At 47.0% G+C, this 23,462-nt stretch overlaps 2 protein-coding genes across 4 annotated transcripts in view; one reads left to right on the top strand and one right to left on the bottom strand.

Annotated features, from left to right (window-relative positions):
* PWWP2A (PWWP domain containing 2A) overlaps positions 1–23,462 on the top strand; it is a 151,792-nt gene that overhangs the window by 2,185 nt on the left and 126,145 nt on the right. Inside the window, exon 2 of one of the 3 annotated variants that reach the window (XM_081500572.1) lies at positions 22,557–22,689. The exons of the other annotated variants lie outside the window; for them this stretch is intronic. The gene's annotated coding sequence lies outside the window, so the exon portion shown is untranslated. The remainder of the gene's footprint in view (positions 1–22,556; positions 22,690–23,462) is intronic. 3 annotated transcript variants of the gene reach the window in all.
* FABP6 (fatty acid binding protein 6) lies at positions 739–6,869 on the bottom strand. Its single transcript, XM_081500590.1, has 4 exons — positions 6,803–6,869; positions 5,459–5,634; positions 3,557–3,646; positions 739–879 (listed from the first exon to the last, which is right to left on the bottom strand). Exons 1-4 carry the CDS (start codon positions 6,867–6,869, stop codon positions 826–828), a joined length of 387 nt encoding a protein of 128 aa, XP_081356716.1. The 3' UTR covers positions 739–825.

The following is a 23,462-nucleotide window of genomic DNA, read 5'->3' as shown; positions in this document are numbered from 1 at the left end:
TCCTCCGTGATACTGGGGTCCAGGCACCTACCCAGGGTCAGAGTGACCTTTCTGATCACCTTTCCCATCCCACTGCAGCCTCTCCAAGTTTCTCCCTGGCCCCCCATCCAAGCCCTGCTAGTTCAATCCATGACATTTCAGTTCCTGCCTGGCACATCCATAACCCCTTTGTCATCTCATAGGCTCCCATTTCTCCTCAGTCCCTCATTGGTCCTCCTGGCCCTCTCTTGTACCAGTGGGTAAACTGAGGCCCGAAGAAGGACTCCACAGTGAATTAGCAGAGAGCTCTAGCCACACTGAAGCACTGCTCCTGGCTGGTATGTCCATCCCAATGTCTGTGCAGCCTCAGTGCCCAGCAGCGGCGAGTCCTTCCAGGGAATCGCCAGTCCTGCCCCTGCTTCTGATACACTTTCCTGTGTCCCATCTGAGAGTCAGTGTGTCATCCATCCCAGGGGACATTTGTCTCTTGAAAGAGTGATCTCTCCACCCTGAGTGTAGGTGGCAGGTAGGGAAAGGGACCACAGAGATGTGCCCACCACACCTCTTGAGCACTGCCTGTGCCTTCTCTCTGGGGCCAGGGGTCTTACGTCCACACCGGTCCACACCCCAAGTCTCTGTGGTGACATGGGGCCCACAGGGACCTCAGGGCCCAGGTGTGGCCTGCACAGCCATCCTCAGGGGTTTCCCATCTCCACCAGCCAAAACTGCCCCAAGACACTAGAGAACAAAGAGAGGTTCTGGAATGAGCAGAAAGTCTTGTTACACCAGCTTTATTGATATGGCTTTACGGCCCCCACGGAGCCCTACCCGCCAGCTCAGGCCAGCTCAGGCCACCTTCTTGCTCACGCGCTCGTAGGTCACACCTCCAAGGGTGGAGACCTGGAAGAAACAGCGGGAGCAGAGGGAGTCAGTGCAGGGGCCCCAAGGTGACCATGGGGCCTAGGGAAGGTAGACTGGCCTCTAGTCCCAGCCCTGATGGGAGTGAGCCTGTGGCACTGCTTCTCTGGGCCTCTGGTTCCCAGTTTGTTGCAAGGCTCACTCTGTTCGCTTTTATGTGGCCAAAGTACTAACATGTGACTTTCCTTGGGATAACCTTCCACTCATCTCTCCATTTCATGTCACCCATGCCAGTCACATTCCCCCCAACACTGAACTTGCCTAGTTGTACAGATGAGAAAACTAAAAGTTAGAGAAGTCAATCACCCCTCTAAGGTGGAAGGCCATGCTCACCCTCTACACCATTTAGCATTTATGGGGCCCCTGTGCTCAGTGATGGGGAGATACAGTCTCTGCCCTTGGGAAGTGTAAGGTTTTGTGGAAGAGGCTGAAAAGAGGGTGCTGTTCAGCAGAGGCCTGCTGTGTGCAGCACCCTGGGCTCAAGGCCAAGACACACTGTCATTGGATGTGTGCGTAGCATCAGTTGGTCTTGATGCCCAGCAGAGGAGAGCTGCTTTCTTGTGGGAGGGGGCGGGTGGCAAATGGAATTTTGTGGAGGCAGTTTTGTCTAAGGGCAGCAGTAAAGTGATGTGTGATTTTCATATGGGGTGGATGGAGGATGGAGTGGAGGGGGAGGCCAGGGCTCTGTGTAGAGAAGTGATGAGAGAAAGGGTGCTGGTGGTGGGTGGAGGTGGGAAGAGGGATGCTCACAAAATGCATCCCTGTGGGTGGAGAAGGAGGAAGGTGTCCAGAATGATTCTGGATCTCCAGAGATGGGAGGAAATATGCAACCAAGACAGCTTCTCTCTGGTACCTAGTCTGTCCATGTGCATATGTGTGTGTGCATTCTTGTGCCTGTGTGCATGTGTGTGTGTGTGTGTGTGTGCAGTGGCCATGAACTCTGGGCACTGCTCACACTGTACAGGCTCCATGGTCAGGTGCCCCCAGGAATTAGGAAACATTTGTTTCTTTGGGGAAGATGAGTTATCCTGTTGGGCACAAATGTGCTTCATTCTGCCCTGGGTTCCCTGTACCCCTCACAGGCTCTGCCCTGGGTTCTCCTTGCACTTCCCACGGGCTGGGGAGCTCTGCCTCTGGGAGGCAGTGCCCTCTGGCTTTCATCAGATTCTCCAAGAGGCCAGTTTCCATCAGAAAAAATGCTCGTGCTTGTGCTTAGTCACTCAGTCGTGTCTGACTCTTTGCAACTCCATGGACTGTAGCCCGCGAGGCTCCTCTGTCCATGGGATTGTCCAGGCAAGAATACTGGAGTGGGTTGCCATTTCCTTTTCCCAGGGGATCTTCCCAACCCAGGGATCAAACCCTCATCTGCTACATTGGCAGGAGGATTCTTTACTGCTGAGCCATTGGAGAAGCCTATGCAATATATATATATATATATATGTATGTATATGTGGGTATACAGATATGTACACAGAAATATTTTAAAACACTATAGATTTTCTTTTTAACTAAAATGAAGGGAGGGAAAGAAGACCCATGGCCGGGGAAGAGCAGGCAGAGTTTAGAAATCAGCCAATTTCATCTGCCTCCCCTACAGACTAGCTGTGTGGCCTTGGGCAAGTTGCCTATGTCTCTGAGCCTCTATGGCTTCTCTGTAAAATGGGAGAATGCAAGGGCATTGAGCCTCTTGAGCCATGTGCTGCTTTTCTCTAGACTGGACTCGGGTGAGGAAAACAAGGAAACAGGGAAGAGATTGCAAGCTAGAGAGGAATGAAGGTGGCAAACCCTGCCTCCCTCAGCACTTCCTCCTTGAGAGGCTTGGGGAGGACAGCCCAGCCCTCCCCTGAGGGGACTCTAGCCCAAGACATAGGCTCATGAGGGGGAAATGACTGACATGTAGAAGCATCTTCCTTTCTTTCTTCACCTCACATCCGTTTCCTTCACCTAGGGAAACTCTGGAGCCCCCGGGGAAAGAGGTGGATGGGAGATGGAGCACCTCCAACCTGTGTTTACCGAGAACCCACCTGCCAATGCAGGAGACACAGAAGAGGAGGGTTCAATCCCTGGGTCAGAATGATCCCCTGGAGGAGGAAACAGCCTGTGGGAGGGGTCAGTCCACAGGTGTGTGAGTTGGCCCCGCCAACATTTTAAAAAAAATCTATTAGTTGCCAATATTGGCTAGTCTGGAAATTTCACTTAAAGTGCCGATTTCCAGCTTCTCTTGAAACACCAGAAGATACAGCAGTAAGGGCTTGAAGTCCCTCATGGAAGTGAGGGAGTAGCAGCTGTGCTTGCAGAGCCCACCAGGACTCCCTGCTTCATTTATACTCTGGGAAGTCCAGACTTGTGCCCCTGAGGTGGCTGAGTGCTGGCACTGGAGTCTGGAGCCTAACACCAAATTCCTGCTCTGTCAAAAAAACTCTGTGCCCTCTGGCCAGTCTCTTAGTCATCCCGTGCCTCAGTCTCCTCACTTGCAAAATGGGGATAAGAATCCTTACCTAACATTATGATTGTGAAGGTCAGATGAAGTCATGTGCATCCAGTGATCAGCACACAACCCAGCCCACAGGGCATGCCTGTAAAGCCAGCTTCCCAGAGGCTGGCCTCTCAGGGCAGAAGAACATTCTCTGTATTATGTGGGAACCAGCAGGACACTTACCTCCACCAGCTTGCCATCCACAATCTCTGCGGTGTGGTGGTAGTTGGCAGAGTCCACAACCACCTTCCCACCCTCCATCTTCACCATAACCTGAAAGAGAAGCAAAAGGCAGCCTGAGTTGCAGAGCCCCCACAAATGCAGACCAGCCCTTGGGGGTGAATGGACCTGCCTCCAGCCCCAGCGGTCCCCCTCTAGGAATTAATTTGTCCTATGGACATGTGATGCTGCAGTCCATGGGATTGCAAAGAGTTGGACACGACTGAGCAACTGAACAACAACAACATAGACATGTGATTACCTATATCCGAAGATACAGATAACCTATGCAAGTCACTGGACCGTCTTGTGCCTCAGTTTTCTCATCTCTATAATGGGGATAGTACTTGTACCTACTCCATGGGGTTATTGTGAAGATTAAATGATTTACTATCATATATGTGGGCTTCCCAGGTGGTTCAGTGAAGAATCAAAGAATCTGCCTGCCAATTCAGAAGGTGAGGGTTTGATCCCGAGATCAGGAAGATTCCCTAGAGAAGGAAATGGCAACCCACTCCAGTATTCTTGCCTGGAAAATCCCATGGACTGAGGAGCCTGGTGGGCTACAGTCCATGGGGTCGCAAGAGTCAGACGTGACTGAGCGGTCACACATGATATACATAAAGTGCTTAGAGCAGTGCCTGGCTCCCTGTTGAGCACTCCTTGTTAGCTGCAGAATCTGTTATGATCATCGTTATTAAGTGATGCTGATGTCATCCGAGGGTGTTGATTGCAGCATTGATTGTAATAGTGAACAACCTAAATATTCAACTTATGTTATCCGCCAGTAAATAGCCTAAATATCTATTAATGAAGGAATGGTGACTAGCATTTCTGTACTGTAGGACACTATACCACCATTAAGAAAAGAATAAGGCAAGTCAATATGTGCTGACACTGAAAGATACCGTGAGAAGTTGTTAAATTTTTAAAATACCCAAGTGGCAGAATATCAATATTATGACTGCTTATCCTCCCCACTGGCAATCTGAGGAGCAGAGTACTTTTTTTGGTCAGGGTTGGGGGCTACAGAGAGGACCTGGGATGGGTGGAAGACCTGAGGGGCCATTCTGGGTAGGAAGGGGATAAACGGCCAACTTTCACTCTTTGCTACCCATGACTGCAGTTTCAAACCCAGATGAGTCTGGTTCTAGGGCTTGGGCAAGATTAATCTCTAGGTCACACTAGAGGCAGCATAAAAATGCAGTTATGCTCTCTGGAACCAGACTACCTGGGTGTGCAGGCCCAGCCTTGCTGTGGGATCCAGGCAGCTATTTAATCCCATGACTCAGCCCAACTCCCCCGTCTGTAAAGTGGGGTGGTAGTTATAGCGACCTCACGGGCTTACCTGCATTAAGATGTGTGACAGATCCACCTAGTGTCTGGGATATATGTGTGAAGGATTCGGCAGATGGGAACAATTTTTATCATCATTATTGTGTCCATTATAGACATATCATTAAAAACCAAGAGTGGCTAAATTGCCAGGTAACTCAAGCTCTTAACGCGTAGGCTAGACTTGAGAAGAAGGGCATCCCCAGTGGCGCCAGTGGTCAAGAACCCACCTGCCAATGTAGAAGACACAGGAGACCTGGATTTGATCCCTGGGTCAGGAAGATCCCCTGGAGGAGGGCATTGCAACCCACTCCAGTGTTGTTGCCTGGAGAATCCCATGGACAGAGGAGCTTGGCAGTCTACAGTCCACAGGGTCACAAAAGACTTGGATGCGACTGAAGCGGCTTAGCACTCACACACAGACTTGAGAAGAAGCCTCAGCTCAGGGAGCAGCCCCAGGGGACATGATGGGGACCAAGAAGTCAGCCAGAGGCCTGGGGAAGGAGGGAGGGGTAGCTAGCAGGCTCTCACCTTGAACCTCTTGTTTCCCACGGTCTCCATCTCGGTCTCCTTGCCAACAGTGAAATTGTTGGAAATGGAGTGGCCCCCGGGGTAGTGCTGGGACCAGGTGAAGTTCTGCCCGTCCTGCTGTATCTCCGAGACGACCTTGAAATTGCGGCCCTTTTCAATCGTGTCGCTGGAGAGCCCTGGGCCCGGGGACAAGCAGAGTGGCCATGTAAGAGCTGCCTACAACCTGTGGCTTTGGGCATGAGCTTGCTTCACCCATGGCAGGTTAGTTTGATAGTCAAGACCACAAGCCTCAATTCTGTCATGAGCCATGTGGCTTGGGCAAGTTACTCTCTCTCCAAGGCTCAGTGTTTTCATCCGCAAATTGGGGATAATAAGGCCCATTTCACAGGACTGTTGCAGGGATTAAATGACAGTGATTGTGTCTGGTAAAATTCCTGGCATGGAGTTGACAATAATAGCTGCTCTTCTATACTATACTAGAAATTTACTACTGTACTACTAGAAAGTAGTATAGTTAAAAGTAGTATGCTAGAAATTTGCCAAGCTCACAAAATCCTAAAATGAATGAGACCTGCAAGACTGTCTTCTACTGCTCTTGTTGTACAGATATGGATTCCTGAAACTACACTGTTGTAGGTGAAGCCAGGTCACTGTTCCTTCAGGGCCAGTCCCACTACTTGACTCAGAAGGGCTTTTTCCTCCCCATGACCCCAGGGCACACAGGCCCCTGCTCTTGGGACCCCTTTCCTACCTGGGCCCCAGGGCCCAGGGCCCCTGCGGCTGTCCTCTGAATCTAGACAGCTGTACTGCCTCACACTTGGCTAACACACCAAGATTTCTGCAGGGTTGTCAAGTCCACTGTCTCTTTGGTTCCTAACAACCAGTGTTACAAATCGAGCAGTCAGAAGAGTGGGGTGTTTGATCTTCACCCATGGTGCCTAGTGCTGTAAGAGGCCCTTGTTTGCTGAATGCTGGAGTGAACGAGTAGCTTGTCAACCCTGGTGTCTATGTTCCCACCCCTTTGTCACCTCTCCCCAGGCAGGATTTGTCATCTCATCCTTGGCTCCTGGGGGGGTGTCTCATGACCTCTGGCACTGATGCATGACCTTGGACAGGTCTCGCTGAAATGCCCCATCAGTAACATTAGGTTGGCCCATACATATAGCAAGCATTCAATAAGTGTTTGAATGAATAAACCAATCAACTCTCCATCTCACCCATTGCTAGCTTTGTGACCTTGCACTAGTCACTCAACTTCTCTGAGCCTCATGGAGTTTGGGTTCCCTGTGCAGAGCTGGCTGTGACAGCCCGGCCCCAGGAAGGTGCTCTCAGGAGCTCACTCACCCAGGCGCTTCATGAACTCATCATAGTTCTTCTCACTCTCAGTCTCATACTTGCCGGTGAAGGCCATGCTGCCAAAGAGCTGGAGCCTCAGGAGCAGAGGATGAGAAGGAAGAGCTGTGGTGCTGAGGGGCCTGGTGCCTCAGCTTATAAACCCTCCTGGATGCTGAGGCTCAGCCCCAAAGTCACCCCACTTCTCCTTCCCACCCCTGAAGAGGAAGCACTTGCAATTTTATGATGTGGGCAGGACGTGGAGGAGCAAAAACCCTGAGGTTATTCACCCTGGAGACTTGCTAGCTGGAATCCCATTGCCATTGGCAAGGCTAGGGATGGCTCTGCTGCAGGATATGAGTGGTTATCCATCTCTGCCCAGCCCTCCTCCATCCATCCATCCATGTCCTCCTTCCATCCATGCTCCCAGCATCCCTCCTTTACTCACTCACCCCTGCATTCATTGACCAGAGTGTGCTGGGTACCTTAGCGTGGGGCCAGCACTGAGGAAACAGTGAGAATACCCCCTTCCCCAAAGAGCTTCCTGTCTGGTCCAACAACAAAACACACCTGCAGAGAATCCCCATGCAAGCAGGATGGGATGTGTCCTGAGACACACAGATATGGGAAAGAAGCAATGGGGTCCAGCTGGCTGGTGCAGTTTTGCATAGCAAGTGGCATTTAATACAGGTCTTGAAAGAATTTGGATGTTTAGAGAAGTGGTAAGGTTGGAAGAGGCAGATAACATTGTAAGTTGAGGGAATAATGTGATGAAGGTGGGTAGGGCCACCAAGAAAGGAAACAATGAGTTTGTCTGTAGCAAAGAACACTTGCAGAAGCACAGGCATGAGATGGGTGTAGATGGTGTGATCATCTGCGCCCATGGGGTATAGCCCATGAGCCAGGGAGCCAATTGGAGGCAGTGCCAGTTGCCCTGAAGACCAGCTATGTGCTGGGCATGGGCTGGGAGTGTGGCAAATTTCACTCTGTTCCAGCTGAGCAACTGGGAGGGCCAGGAGTCCAGCCCCAACTTCCTGTCCCTGTCCTTTTGTGGTTGTGCCTGGATCTCCATTGTAAGGCACCGCTTCTCTAGTTGTGGCACACAGGTTTAGTTGCCCCACAGCATGCAGGATCCTAGTTCCCCGACCAGGGATCAAACCCGTGTCCCCTGAATTGGAAGGCAGATTGTTAACCACTGGACCACCAGGGAAGTCCCCTTGTCTCTGTTCTGACTCTGGCACCACTTCACACTCAAGGACTCCATCTCCTCATGATAACTCCTGCCCTGCCTGTCTCACGGGACTGCTCTCTGGATCAAATAGATTGACCATGCAAAGTATGAAGCACTTACAAAGGCTCTCATGTTTATTATTATTAAGGAAAGTTTTGCATCTGTCTTCTTTTATAGAGTCCCTTGGAATCCCCATTATTTATATGCAAAGCAGAATTCACCACAGTTGCTAACCCCAGACCTGGGACTGAGTGGTTTCTGAACTGAAGAAACCAGTTTTGCCACATTCTTCAAATCTACAATTTTCAATTTTAGAATTCCTTACCCTGACCAAGGGTCTTTAAAAAAAAAAAAATCAAGACATACCCACACTGTCTCCCCCCCACCCCATCTTGGATTTTCTGATGCTAAATTATATATATTAAAATTTCATAATTAGAGCAAGTGACAGTTCTGGCAGAGAAGTCCTTGATAACAGTTGGTATCTGTCCTCTCAGAGTTACTTTCTTCTGTAAATAAGATTATATTGTTCTGTCATGTATTCTTTATGTAATGATGTAATTACATGTGTGGCATCTGGTCCCATCACTCCATGGGAAATAGATGGGGAAACAGTGGAAACAGTGTCAGACTTTACTTTTTTGGGCTCCAGAATCACTGCTGATGGTGACTGCAGCCATGAAATTAAAAGACGCTTACTACTTGGAAGGAAGGTTATGGCCAACCTAGATAGCATGTTTAAAAGCAGAGACATTACTTTGCCAACAAAAGTCCGTCTAGTCAAGACTGGTTTTTCCAGTGGTCATGTATGGATGTGAGAGTTGGACGGTGAAGAAAGCTGAGCGCCGCAGAATTGATGCTTTTGAACTGTGGTGTTGGAGAAGACTCTTGAGAGTTTCTTGGACTGCAAGGAGATCCAATCAATCCATCCTAAAAGAGATCAATCCTGGGTGTTCATTGGAAGGTCTGATGTTGAAGCTGAAACTCCAATACTTTGGCCACCTCATGCGAAGGGTTGACTCATTGGAAAAGACCCTGATGCTGGGTAGGATTGGGGGCGGGAGGAGAAGGGGACGACAGAGGATGAGATGGTTGGATGGCATCACCGACTCGATGAACATGAGTTTGGGTAGACTCTGGGAGTTGGTGATGGACAGAGAGGCCTGGCGTGCTGCAATTCATGGGGTCGCAGAGAGTCGGACACGACTGAGCGACTGAACTGAACTGATCATTACATAAAGGTATACCACATTCTATGGTATGTATGTTTCACAATTTATGTAACTATTGCTGGGCCTTTAGGTTGTTCCCAGTCTTTTTCTGTTATAAATAACTCTGAGATAAAATTCTCATTCACTCCTCTTGGTGTACATGTCAGCTTATTTACTAAGATTATTTGCTAAGGATGAATTCCTAGACATGCAATTCCTAGAACAAAGGGATTTTATACCTAAAGTTATATATAAACTTATATGTAAGTTAAAACTATATCTATACTAGAACAGTTTACACTCCTATCTAGAGCATATGAGAATTTCTCTTCATTGATCCATTTCCCCTTATCCCCAAATGCTGCAACTAAGGATATTGAACACTGCAACTAAGACCTGGCCCAGCCAAGTATAATATATATTTAATGGCAGCTTTATAGAAACATGGGGCTGTGTTTACAAACCAGTGCTGAGCAAAGAAAAAGAGAATGGATTATTGCATTTACATGGTGACTATGGCTATTATAGGGCTTCCCAGGTGGCTCAGTGGTAAAGAATCCAACTGCCAATGCAGGACACAGGAGATGCGGTGACGACATAACAATGACAGTAATAGCTAACACTTACTGAGTGTTCACCATCTGTTGCGCATGATGCTGAGTGTTCTACATGGGTTATCTCATTTAATCTTCCCAACAACTCTATGAAGTAGGTATCATTATTGTCCCCATTTTGCCAAGGAGGAAACCAGGAAACCGAGGTTCAGAGAAGTTAAGTATCCCACTCAAAGTCACAGAGTCCCTGTGTATAGTTCATATTTACTACCAAGACAGTTTTCAGCATCATTTAAAGACATTTCCAAAAACCTTCCATAATCCCATTGCTTTTTCTTTCTCTTACCTCTTTCGCTCCTCTCTCTCCTCTCTCATCCTTGCTTTTTTTCTCACTGACTCTAATTATAACAGATATATAATAGCCATAGTCACCATGTAAATGCAATATTCCATTCTCTTTGTCTTTGCTCAGTATTGGTTTGTAAATACAGTCCCATGTTTCTGTAAAACTGCCATTTATATATATATATATATATATATATATTTGGCTGTGCCAGGTCTTAGTTGCAGCGTTTGAAATCTTTAGTTGTGTTATGAGAGATCTAGTTCACTGACCAGAGAGCAAACCTGGGCCCCCCGCATTGGGAGCATGGAGTCTTAGCTGCTAAAGTCACAAAGCTGCCATGTTTATTGTTATAAATGGCTACATAACGTTTGCTGTTGGAATTTTAGGGGGTTCCCAGGTTACCCCTTTAAATGAGAGGCCACAGTGAGCTTGTTTACATGTATTTTCTTGCATTAAAGTATTACAAAGTTATGGGATCTGGAACATTCTTACAACTCTTAATATATGTTACCACATTGGGACTGAATTGGTTAGCCCCTGATTGCCCGGTTGCTGATATCTTAAGACACCGTTTTCCCTTGCCTTTTCCCCCACCTAGCAGTATATCATAGACATTAATGGATCTTATTTCTTCATGGAAACTGAAAACTACCCCATTCATTATTTAAAGGGACTTTCCAAACGGAGATATCCACTGGTCTAGGCGTGGGAAGCCAATAAGAGCATTTGCCATCTCCCTGGAAAGCTTGGAGGAAAGTAATTTCACAGCAGTATTTGGGATGTAGGTTAGATGTAAGATGGTTAAGCTAGAGAGGTTTAGGGGATGGAATATACTCTCCTCAAATCCCCTGGGGTCTCTAGGAAGTATGCCCTTTTACCTGTGTGCCTTGGCCTGACTGGAATGACTGCTCACCTTTCACCTGTCTTTCCAAATTTGAATTGTCCTCCCAACTCCACCTTCTCCAGGGAGCCTTCTTCGATTACTCCAACCTATAGATAATCAGTTACAAGAATCTACCTGGTGTATACCAGCTGCTTGTAATGGCTCATGGGGAAACCTGGGCTTTAGAGTCATAATATTAACCGAGACTTCAGACAGAATCTTTAATCATTCAGAAAATACTGTCTGAGTACCTACTGTGCACTAGACCCTGGAACTGCCAAGTATCTGTCCTCAAGTCTTATGAGAGACCCAGCCTAGTAAACAGGCGGTTGCAGCATGGTGTGATAAATGAGATCAAGTCTGTTACATCGGGGTATTTTGAAAAACAGAAGCATCACTCTTGTCACCTCTTAAGGGTCAGGGAAGGCTGGTGTGAGGGAAATTGGCAAATAAATCATTAGTAAGTGGGAAGCAGAAGCTTGAGTCTGGCGCCTTAGACCACTTAGCCATCCTGACACAAGTTGGGATAAAAATACCTGTTTTCTGGGACTTCCCTGGTGATCCAGTGGTTAAGACTCTGAGCTTCGAATGCAGGGGGCTTGGGTTCAATCCCTGATCAGGGAACTAGATCCTGCATGCTGCAACTAAAATCCTACACACGGCAACAAAGATCCCAGGTGCTGCAACTAAGATCCAGTGCAGCCAAATAAATAAAAACAGACCTGTCTTCCAGAGACTAAATGAGGATTAAATGGGAGTATATAAATAAAGGGTTTAGCACAGGATCTAGCATTTTGTAGGTGCTCACTGAATGATACTATTATTTCTCTGTGTGTGTGTGTGCTTAGAGGCTCAGTCATGTCTGACTCTTTGCAACCCCATGGACCGCAGCCTGCCAGGCTTTCTGTCTATGGGATTCTCCAGGCAAGAATACTGGAGTGGGTTGCCATTCCCTTCTCCAGGGGATCTTCCCAACTCACGAATCGAACCCGAGTCTCCTGCATTGCAGGTAGATTCTTTACCACCGAGCCACAAGGGATGCCCACTATTTATTGTAGCATTAGTTTAACTCTTCACAAAATGTGTCTTTTATCTCCCAGTCAGATTATAATCCCTTTAAGGAAAGAGGCTGCATTTCCTACTTGTTTATGGCCATGTACCCAGTAAGCACTGGGACATCTCTGACTTTGTTTTATTGGTTCAGAGCAGTATGGAATAGGCTGTGAGACTGTTTTCCAAGTGTGGTCTTAATTATACACTGCTGAGGGTGCAGGAGAGGAGGGCTTGTGAAAAATGGAAACCTATGGGCCCTGCCCCACAGGACTTCTGATTAGTCAGCCTGGTGGGGTCCTGGAATCCCAAGTAGTTGTGCTGTAGTTGTTACCCCGAGAAGCTCCAGGCCAGGGTTTGTGGGCAGCAGCTGGTAGATGGACCAGATTGGTTCAGCAGACCCCGACTTCACTTTCTTTCCAATGGACTTCCTTGTGAATGGTCTGAACCGTTTTCTCCTCAGTAGCTCATCCAAAGCCAGCAGTACAGACAGGATGGGAAGGGCAGGGGTGTGGGAAGGGACAGGCTTGGCACCGGGACACCTGACTCAGCTGTGCTCCTCTAAACTAGAATCGCTGTGCGTTTGACCCTCCAGCCTTCCACCCACTCACACCCTCTCTCTGTCTCCCTCTTCAAAGGACGTTCACCTATTTGTTCAGACACTCATTGCAAACCTTCCAAGCGGGGTAAATGAACTCAAACTGCTTCCGTGTCACAGTGAGATTTTATGGGGCAATTGAACCCCTAGAGCAGCTATTCCCCATGGAGATAAAAATGGCCCCAAGGTTAATCCCCCTGGGCCACCCCAATTTCCCACCTGGACTCTGACTCCTGCGTCAAATCAGCCACCATTATTTCTGAGAATAACTAGTGAAGAAAGTAGCAAATGCAGGTGCTTGAGTCCACAGTTGGAACACGAGCCCTTGACCTCCCCCTAACCTTCTCACCCCAGGACTTTCCAGGGCCATGTATGAAGTGAGTGATCCATCAGGGTTATAGATTCCTTGATCAGCCACCCACACCCTTCCTCTTCTTTCTTCAACAAAGAATCTGAAATGCTAACTAGGGTTAATCCTGGAGTACCTGGGCTGAATGGGACCTCTGATGGCAATTTATTCCAGGACAGTTCTCCTAGCTTTGCTCTCAATGGTCAGAGAATAAGAAATTCAGCATTCCCTTGGAAAATCCAATTGACACTTGGTTTATCCACAAGTATAACTTAGAAATTTAAAGTTAGAAGAGATGGAGGCACTGAGGTCAGGCTCCCTGGGTTTAAATCCCAGCTCTACTACTTGCTGGCAGAGTGTCCTTGGTTAAGTTAGCTATCTTCCTATGTCTCAGTTCTCTCATCTGCAAAATGGAGATAATAATTGCTTCTAACTTAAAGTATTGCTATGAGTATTAAATGAGTTAATTTTCATAAAGCACTTTTTTCAGAGCCTGGCACAGTATATAAGAGCGTGTTAAATAAATGTTGTTGGGGCAGGCTGGCTATGCACTTTGTCTGGTCACCAGCTTTGAAGTGACAATTATGTCCATCATCACTAAGCATACAATGCCCCCGAGTTCAGTCCTCATTCTTGTCTTTTCTCTAAGCACTTATTTCCTTGGTGATCTCATCCAGTCCATGGGCTTATTACTATTTTTAATGCTGAATTTTTAGCTGGTTTGTTATTGTTGTTGTTTTAATTTTGACCGTGCTGGGTCTTTGTGCAATGCATGGGCTTCTCTTGTGGTGCAAAGCTCTAGAGCGTGCAGGCTCAGTAGTTGCGGCATGTGGGATCTCTAGTTGCCCACAGCATGTGGGATTTTAGTTCTGCCCCTAGTTTTATAGCCCATGTCCTTTGCATTGGAGGGGGATTCTTAACCACTGGATCACCAGGGGAAGTCCCCAGTTTATTGGCTTGAAATATCATCTGTATGTTGATGACTCCCAGATATTTTCCCCATCTGAGACCTCCTCTCTGAATTTACATTCAACTGCCCACCTAACAGCTCCACTTCATGTCTTGTGCCATCTCTGACTGACAGGTCCAAAACTCCTATTCTTATGCCCTCAAAAAAGCCAGCTCCTCCTCATCTCCGGTAATGGAGAATCCTAGCAGCCAGCATCTGTTGGGCACCTGTAGTATGCTAAATGCTTTACAAAAATTGTCACTCAAATTTTCCCAACCAGTCTATTGGGTAGGTCTTGATATTATCCCCACTATATAAATAAGGAAACAGGCTCAGAAATGTCACAGTTAGTTGACTGAGAAAGCAGTTTTACTTCAGGTCTTGCAGTCGTGACCTCTAACTAAAAGCAGGAGTTGAATTTGGGTGCAGCCTCCAGAACAGGCCAAGCTCTTGGAGACCATGATTCCTCCTATGGTACACAGCAGGTGATTCCTAAGTGCCAGACACAGTGCTAAGGACTCGACACATGGCATCTCATTTAATCCCTGCAACAAACTTCTGAGAAATGTGTCCTTATTCCTATTTACAGAAAAGAAAGCCTAGGCTCAGAAAGGTTAGGTGGCTTGTTTAGGGTCACACAGCTTGTTGTTGATCAAAATTGAATGTGAACTCAGTTTTCTCTGACCTGAAGTGATATTTGCTACCACTATGGCTCTCTGATGAAAAGCAGAATGCCAATCTCTGGCTCTAACATCCGAGTTATAACCCATGCATTCATTCATTCAAAATACATTTACTGAGCACCTAGCTATGTCAGGGAAGGAAGATACACAGCAGAAGAGAAAACAGTCCCCACCCCACTGAATGAATCTCCTAGCCTCATGGCTCATTCCCTTTCCCCAGGTTCGTCTCCTACCCTTAGCCTCATTTCCTTTCCTATCCAGCCCATGGGTGCTTCGCTTATTTATTTATTTGGCTGCACTGGGTCTTTGTTGCGGCACACGGGATGTTCGTTGTTTCATGTGGGATCTTTCGTTGTGGTACACAGACTTTCTAGTTGCAGCACGCAGGCTCAGTAGTTGCCACTCGTAGACTTAGTTTCTCCACGGTGTGTGGGATCTTAGTTACTGGACTGGGGGTTGAACCTGAATCCCTGCACTGCAAGGCAGATTCTTAGCCACTGGACCACCAGGGAAATCCCAGATGCTTTACTTCTTTTTCTAGGACTCTCAATGTCCTTTGGCCACCCTGGCTTCCTAGGTCCCATCTTTGGACAAAAAAAAAATTGTCTTTCCACTTCCTATCACTAGGACAGCTGACTACAACCAGAAGAAAATACGCAATTGAAGGTGGGGGAGGAGCACACCACCACTACAAATTCATGGTCGGCCCTCAGCCAGGTTTTGAACAGCTCAGTGGTATTACCCCCATCAGTGGTTCCCAACTCCATTATCTATGCCAACTACCCTTATCAAGTCTTCTACATCACTCTTACTGCCTGCCTGCCCGCCCCATCCCCTGCTATCACTCTAATGACCTTAAATTAATCCACCATATGGATATACTGGGGGGTTTCCTGGTAGTTCAGTGGTAAAGAATCCATCTGCCAAGTAGGAGATGCAGGTTCGATCCCAGGCCTGGGAAGATCCCCTGGAGAAGGAAATGGCAATCCACTCCAATATTCTTGCCTGGGAATTCTTCATGGACAGAGGAGCCTGGTGGGCTACAGTCCATGGGGTCACAAAGAGTCAGACATGATTGAGAAACTAACACTTTCACTTCACTCCCTGACCAAGGAACCTAGGCCCCCTGCATTGGGAGCATGGATTCTTAGCCAGTGAGCCACCAGGGAAGTCCCCCACCCGCCCTTCTTATAGTCCTCCATGCAAGACTCAAATTTCCAGCTCAACCAATCACTGGGTATATCGACAGGTCACTTAAACCTCTGTGTTTGGGACTCCTTGTGGGCAGAATGGGGCTAACAATTAAACGTGACTCCTAGAGACATTGGGAGGACTGGATAACTCAACACATGAAGGTGTGTAGGAAGGGGCATAGCACCTAGCAAATACTTAATAGATGCTACCTAATTTAAAGGACTATTTTTTAGTGGTCATTTTGACTTTTCACCTTGTGATCCTCTTTTCCTTAAATGATACTGAAGCATATTAATGAATACTATTAATATAAGAGAATGTAAAAATTCTCCTGAAAATAAAAAAGATTAAAAATAACTTTTAAAACAGCCAGGCAATTCAGCAAGTATCATTAAAGCAGGCCAAGTCTCAAGGTGCTATAGTGTTATTTATGTTATGATTTCCAAGTCTTAATTGGAAATTCAATTTATAGCAAATGATCTAGGAGCCTCTTGAGTCAGTGGAATCATACACAGAAATACATAGCTATTAAAAATACCATGACATTTTATTACAGTGGTAGGTTTGTGTTGGGCTTCCCAGGTGGCACTAGTGGTAAAGAACCTGCCTGCCATTGTAGGAGACATAAGAGTCGTGGGTTCAACCCCTGGGTTGGGAAGATCCCCTGGAGAAGGGGGTGGCAATCCACTACAGGCAAGTATCCTTGCCTGGAGAATCCCATGGACAGAGGGCCTGGTGGGCTATAGTCCATAGGGTCACAAAGAATTGGACATGACTGAACCGACTTAGCATGCATGGGTTTGTATGTGTGTGTATTTTTGTCTTTAAATTGCACATAATACTGTAAATAATTTATTACTGAACCAGTATGTAGATTGCCACCTGGGCTTCCCAGGTGGTTTAGTGCTAAAGAATCTGCCTGCTAATGCAGGAGACACAGTAAACTCAGGTTTGATCTCTGAGTTGTGAAGATTCCCTCAAGGAGAAAATTGCAACCCGCTCTAGTTTTCTTGCCTGAAAAATCCCGTGGACAGAGGAGCCTGGCAGGCCACAATCCATGGGGTTGCAAAGAGTTGGACACGACCGAGCAACCAAGCAAGCACACTTAAAAAAAAACAAAAAAGTACCAGGAGACAAAGTTCTGTTGGCCTAACTAGGTTGTACTCAACTCCTGGGGGTGGGTGGAGGGTCTTGACTGACAGTCCCATGAAGACCCATGTGCAGCAGGGGTAGAGGTAGCTCTTCAAGGAACAGGTAAGGACTCATACAGAGGAAGGGGAAATGCATGCTGGGCAGGCAAGAACCCTGAATCCTCTTTATAATTTCTCAGCACCCCAGAGCCACCCCGCCATGTCTCCCTGTCTGACCCTTGCTGAGGTCATAGCCAGCAAGGAGGAGGAAGCAAGGAAGATAGACCCAACAACATCCAAACAACCTGCCCTCCAGATTTAGAACCAAAGCAGCCTGTGACCCTTGAAAAATATTGCTTCAGGCCAAAGTCAGGTGCCGAAAGGTCTTCATACAGATCCTGTGCAGTTATGCATTGCCCCCTCTCCTGCCGCTGGCTAACCATGATTAATACCTGTGGCAGCCATAGGAATCACTCCTAATGAATTTCTAATGAACTCATTTGGTGCTAATGCAGTGTGTAATTCCACGGGACACTCATTATAATTTAGCCTTATTAAGTCTCTAGTTATTGGGAACTACTATTGCTCTAAGCTTATAAGCAGGAGAAAAGTAATTACCCAGAGCAGGCAGTTAAATTATGGAAAGGATTGAACACTCAGAGAAAGGCCAGGAAGTGGCTGCTCCTATTTTTTCTCCTTGGGTTGTACTGCTCTACAGTGGGGTTCCGGCTGTGTGGGTCTTTGAGCGAAGACATGAATGCCCTTCCTGAGTTTATGTCCCATATGTAATGTCAGAGCTGGGCAGGCTGCAGCCTGTGTGGTAGGATTTTTAAAGACCGTCTAAAGGTGGTGCTTGTGCTCAGTCACTATGTTGTGTCTGACTCTTTGTGACCTGGTGGACTGTAGCTCGCCAGGCTCCTCTGTCCATGGGATTTCCCAAGCAAGAATACTGGAGTGGGTTGCCATTTCCTCCTCTGGGGGACCATCCTGACCCAGGGATCAAACCCACGTCTCCTGCATTGGCTGGCAGGTTCCTTACTGCTGAGCCACTAGGGAAGCCCCATCCAAAGGTGACCCTGCCCCACATGGCCTACTCCCCTTGCCTACAGCTTGAGTCTGAATTTTCATCGTAGGGATGGATTCCTTTACATCAGAGTCCCTGATGCAGGTTGACAGGTGACCTATGGCACATGTCAGAGTTCACAAAGCAGTCACAGATAGGTTATCTCATCTGATCATCACAGTATCCCAGTTACCATCATTATACCTCTGACAGATAAGAGACTGAGGTTCAAAGAGGTGAGGCGACTTGCCCAAGGTTGCTGGGTACCGGAGCTGGGAACAGAACCCATGTCTCCCCACCCCCAGATGACTTAGCTCTCTAGCTCACCTCTCATTTACTGCTTGGCATGCATTTCCTGCTCATGTGACTCAGGCTGCCATCTCAGATGATCCTTGAGGTGGCAGCTGTGTCTGTGACCTTCTTTACCTATTTGTCTGGCCTTGGTTCAGAGCATGGCTGCAAGACTCTGGCGATAAGGGTTAGGTCAGGGCTCTGAGGACACCTGGAAAGGTCTGTCCTCCACAAGTTGATTTCATGTTTCCCTTCCCCGCTCCTCCCTGAAATTCTCTCTTTATTCTTCCTTTCTAACAACCAGCTTTATACTTCTGGCTAAAACGTAGACAAACTCTTTTTAAAAGAATATTATTTTTATTTATTTATTTGGCTAACTGGGGTCCCAGTTGAGGCATGTAGATGCTCAGTCTTTGTTTTGGCATGTGAGATCTTTTAGTTGTGGCACGTGGGATCTTCAGTTGCAGCATCTAAACTGTTAGTTTGGATGCTGGCATGTGGGATTTAGTTCCCTGACCAAGGATCGAACCCGGGTCCACTGCACTAGGGGGAAAGAAGGGAAGCACGGAGTGTTAGCCACCAGACCACCAGGGAAGTCCCTAAATTCTTTTTTTAGTTTGACGTCATTTTCTCTTGATGTTAAAAGTAACTTATGGTTTTTGCATAAAATTTCAAAAAATGCAGAAAAGCCTAAAAACTAGAAAGATCATTTGTAATCCCCTCACTCAGATATGACAGTTGTTACTAGTTCATGTATGCACCCTTCCAGACGTTATTATGATATGCACATAAATATACATGCCAACATTTTACCCAAAATAGGATTGTATCATACGTTCTATTTTAGAATTTGTGTTTTATTAAACTTTAGAAATATGAAATTTCTGAAACATGAGTTTACATTATCAGATGATAAATAAAAACTAATTTAACAAAAATATCCTTGGTAGATCATCTGGGTTATAGGAAGATACAAAAGAAGGGGGATTGAGAGAATAAAGTCCAAATAACCTCATAAGCAAGCCAGAAAGGAAATTTGCTTATTGCTACCTTATCTCCCAAAACATCTGGTTTATCAGTTTGATGTAGGAGTTTGGCATGAGAAGACCAGTGAATGGAAGGTGAAGGCCTAAGTGCAGAGTTGCTTGGCACTGGGAGTCCGGGTGATTGAACGGGATTGTGGAGTTTAGAGATAAACCCAGGGGCCTGATGTGGCCCTTGCCCCCCTCCCCAGCCTCATTTTCTGCCATGCCCTGACTTTGCTGCAAATCCATGGTCACTGGAACCCCACACACTGACGATGCTATTTTGCACCACGGTGCCTTTGCATGTATTCATCTTTACCTGGAATGCCCATTGCCATAAATGGTGAAAATCCACTTTTATGCAGTGTCAAATGTTTGCCCACAGAGAAAGCCTAAAGAGGGCCTTGGAGGGCAAGCTAGCTTGGGCTTCCTCACAGCACAGGTTTTGTGTTAGTGTGGAAGGAGGCACTGGGCAGCTGCGGGGGAGGTTTTCTTTCCCCTTGGAGGGTAGAAACAAGCTTCTCACAGCTTTCCTTGGTGCTGTGTTGAGTTCAGCCTCCATGACCACGGGGCTGCCATGCATGTCTAGGTCACACTGGAATTGACCTCCCACCTCCTGGGCCATGTTCTGGTCTGCAAGTCCCTGTTTCCTATTTCCAGAACTTTCTGTCAGTCCCAGGTGAGGTGCTGCTGGCCTCTGCCAGTGGCTTCTCACTGCAGCCAGGGAGCCCCTCAGAGCTCTATGTTTGTTGTCACTATTCAGACATGGGCAGGAATTGCTAAATTCATGTTGACATTAATGTGGCCAGTGTGTGTGTCTGTGCTTCTCTGTACAAAAATGCACATTGCCCAGGAGCGTTTATATCTGCAGTGCTCTACAAAGAAACTGCATGCATGTCCTGAGAAAGTATGTGTAGGTGCCCCTGTATCTGTGTACATAGAAGGATATACACTTCCTTTGTGTGTAGGTGTATATCACTGGGTATACATGTGGAGTATTATTATGTGCTGGTGTATCCATGCAAAGCAGAGTGCACATGTGCTCAGCTGTGACTTTCTGAGCATGACCCTGGATCTGTTTGTATATAGTTATGTGAGAGTGTTTATTTACTGAAGGGAGGGTAGATGTTAGTTGGATGCCTTAGACTTCAAGCAAAAACAAGCAAACAACCCTTCCCAAACAATAAATAAGCTTTTATCTCACGTGACTGAAATTCCAGAGGGAAGGAGGACTCTCAAGCTGACTGATTGCTTTGATCAATAATGTCTTTAAGGGCCTGTGGACAAAGGTGCATACATGCATGCTTAGTTGCTCAGTTGTGTCTGACTTTTTGCGACCCCATGGACTGTAGCCCACCAGGCTCCTCTGTCCATGGGATTCTCCAGGTAAGAATATTGGAGTGAGTTGCCATTTCCTTCTCCAAGTGATCTTCCCAACCCAGTGATCAAACCCAGGTCTCCTGCATTGGCAGGTGGATTCTTTACCATATGAGCCACCAGGGAAGCCCTTTTAATCAAAGCTATGGTTTTTCCCATAGTCATGTATGGATGTAAGAGTTGGATCATAAAGAAGGTTGAGCACCAAAGAACTGATGCTTTCAAATTGTGGTGCTGGAGAAGACTCTTGATAGTCCCTTGGATAGTAAGAGCAAACCAGTCAATCCTAAAGAAAATCAACCCTGAATATTCATTGGAAGGACTGATACTGAAGCTGAAGCTCCAATACTTTGGCCACCTGATGCAAAGAACCAACTCACTGGAAGAGACCATGATGCTGGGAAAGATTGAGGGCAGGAGGAGAAGGGGGTGACAGAGGATGAGATAGTTGGATGGCATCACCAACACAATGGACATGAGTTTAAGCAGATTCCAGGAGATAGTGAAGGACAGGGAAGCCTGGTGTCCATGGGGTCACAAAGAGTCAGACACGACTTAGCGACTGAACAACAACCACCTCTCCTCTTGGCTTAATTCTGCATTTTCTTGGTCACAAAATGACTGTAGCATTTCCATATCCGACAGTCAGACATTAAGAATCCAGTGACTGGGACTTCCTTGGTGGTCCAGTGGTTGGGAGTCCATGCTTTCCCTGCAGGGAGTATGGGTTTGATCCCTGATTGGGGAACCAGGATCTTGCATGCCTTATGGCACAGCCAAAAAGAAAAAAAGAATCCAGTGTTTCTGGGGTGACTTTCCCTAGAGAGGAAGTTTTCCTAGAAGCCCAAGCCTACCTCCCACTACGTCTCACAGGGTAGAACTAAGCATGGCCAAAGCTAAGCCTATCTGTTGAGGGGGTGAGACCACCAAGTTTGGTTTAGCCTCACCAGGATCCCTCTCCCGGAACTGAGGATGGAAACAGCCTTTCAAAGCCCAAAGCTGCTTAGAGGAATGGTAGTCAGCTGACAGTTCTGTCAGGAAGGAAGAAAAACAGGAATGGTTGTTGGATAGACAATCAAGAGGGTCTAATACAGGAGTTCCCTGGTGGTCTAATAGTTAGGTTTCTAGGCTTTCACTGCCATGGCCTGGGTTCAATCCCTGGTCAGAGAATCCTCCTAGATGCATGCTGCTATGCTGTGCTCAGTTGAGTCCAGCTCTTTGTGACCCCATGAACTCCTCTGAACATGGAATTTTCCAGGCAAGAATACTGGAGTAGGTTGCCATTCCCTTCTCTAGCAAGCTGCATGGCACAGCAAAAAAAAACCAAACAGATATCTAGTACAAAGATATGTGCATGTATGCAGGTATGCATGTACCTTTTCAGAAGTGTACATGAGTTTTTGTATATGTGAACATAAGTGAATATATGTTGTGTATGGTTGTTTTGATGACCTATTGTTGCACAACAAACTGTTCCAAAATATAGCTTAAACCAACAAAGTTTTATTTATTATTTCCCATCATCTGTGGATCAGAATTTGGGCAGGGTATGGCTGGGTGGTCATTTCCCCCAAATGGCATCATCAGGGGTCACTCACAAAGCTATATTACTCTAGTAAGTGGGCTGAGCTGGAAGGTCTAAGTTTGCATGTCTGACATGTGAATGCCCCTTAGCATGGCTTCGCTCTCTTTTATGACTAGCGTGGGCTTCCTTACAGCATGGTGGTCTCAGGATGTTTGCACTTCTTACATAGCTGCTGACTTCCAACAAGGAGGAAGTAAAACTCATAAAGCTTGGATTCAGAAATCTCGGAATGTTACTTCTTCCACAGATATCCAAGAGGAAAGGAATAGAATTTACCTTTGGATAGGTAGGGCAGCATGCACGTGCAGAGAAGAAACGAAGTAAAGGCAGCCATCTTTAAAGACGTTCTACCACAGCAGGAGTACGTCCTGAACATGAAGGTGGGTGTATCTGAACATGTGCACTTTTGCTTGTGTGTGTATGTTTTAAGGAATATGGGTATGTGCAGGGCAGTGTGTATATGTGTGCATGTGTGTGCGTGTCAGTTTACACACACACACCTGTTTATGTGCATATATGCACATGTAGGTGCACAAGTCTGTGTGGAGAAAAATGCATATACACACAAGGAAATGTGTAATGTGTACGTGCGTGCAGGTGCAAGTGTCCACCTGAGCCAGGGGCTCACGTGTGGGCACACAAAAAGAGGGAAAGTCAATGGGATTGACCTGCCCAAGCTGTGGCTTTCCTGGGTAAATACGCTGAGACTGTAAATCCTGGCCAAGGGTAACAATTGAATCATCACTGGGATCTTGCCCTTGACTGGGAGGCCTTGGGTCCTGAACCAGGAAGAAGACTCAGGCCTTATCAAAAACTAAAACCACACTCCTGGCAGTGGAGGAGGGGACCCACCACATTTTTTGATTCCCTGAGAGCTTGCAGTTTTCTGCCTGGGACACCACCATTCTCCAACAGCCAATGGGCAAGCTTAGCTACCGTATGGCTTCCCTCCATGATCCCCACCCTAGCCCCACCCAAGGGGATATAAACTTCAGGTCAAGATTTCAGAGAGAGCAGGAAGTGGAGCTCAAGGCTGCTGGCCGGGTGCCTCCTACCCTGGGGGGCCCTGAGCCATGGGCTTCTCTTTCACTCTACAGCGCATTTCCCAGTAAGGACAGTATGGCGGGGTCAGGAAGCAGGGAAGCCTGCAACT

Source organism: Giraffa tippelskirchi, chromosome 6, assembly GCF_054371585.1.
Source record: "Giraffa tippelskirchi isolate mGirTip1 chromosome 6, T2T-mGirTip1v1.2.pri, whole genome shotgun sequence".
Taxonomy (NCBI): Eukaryota; Metazoa; Chordata; class Mammalia; order Artiodactyla; family Giraffidae; genus Giraffa; species Giraffa tippelskirchi.
The sequence above is the reverse complement of the archived record's forward strand: the minus strand, read 5'-3'. Positions and strand labels throughout refer to the sequence as shown.

Excerpts from the sequence above, each read along its gene's own strand:
- FABP6 (XM_081500590.1), bottom strand. The coding sequence starts at position 6,869 with ATGGCCTTCACCGGCAAGTATGAGACTGAGAGTGAGAAGAACTATGAT. Across the intron at positions 5,635-6,802 it reads TGAGTTCATGAAGCGCCTGG|GGCTCTCCAGCGACACGATT; the intron begins GTGAGTGAGCTC and ends CCCCGGGCCCAG. Across the intron at positions 880-3,556 it reads TGGATGGCAAGCTGGTGGAG|GTCTCCACCCTTGGAGGTGT; the intron begins GTAAGTGTCCTG and ends TGTTTCTTCCAG.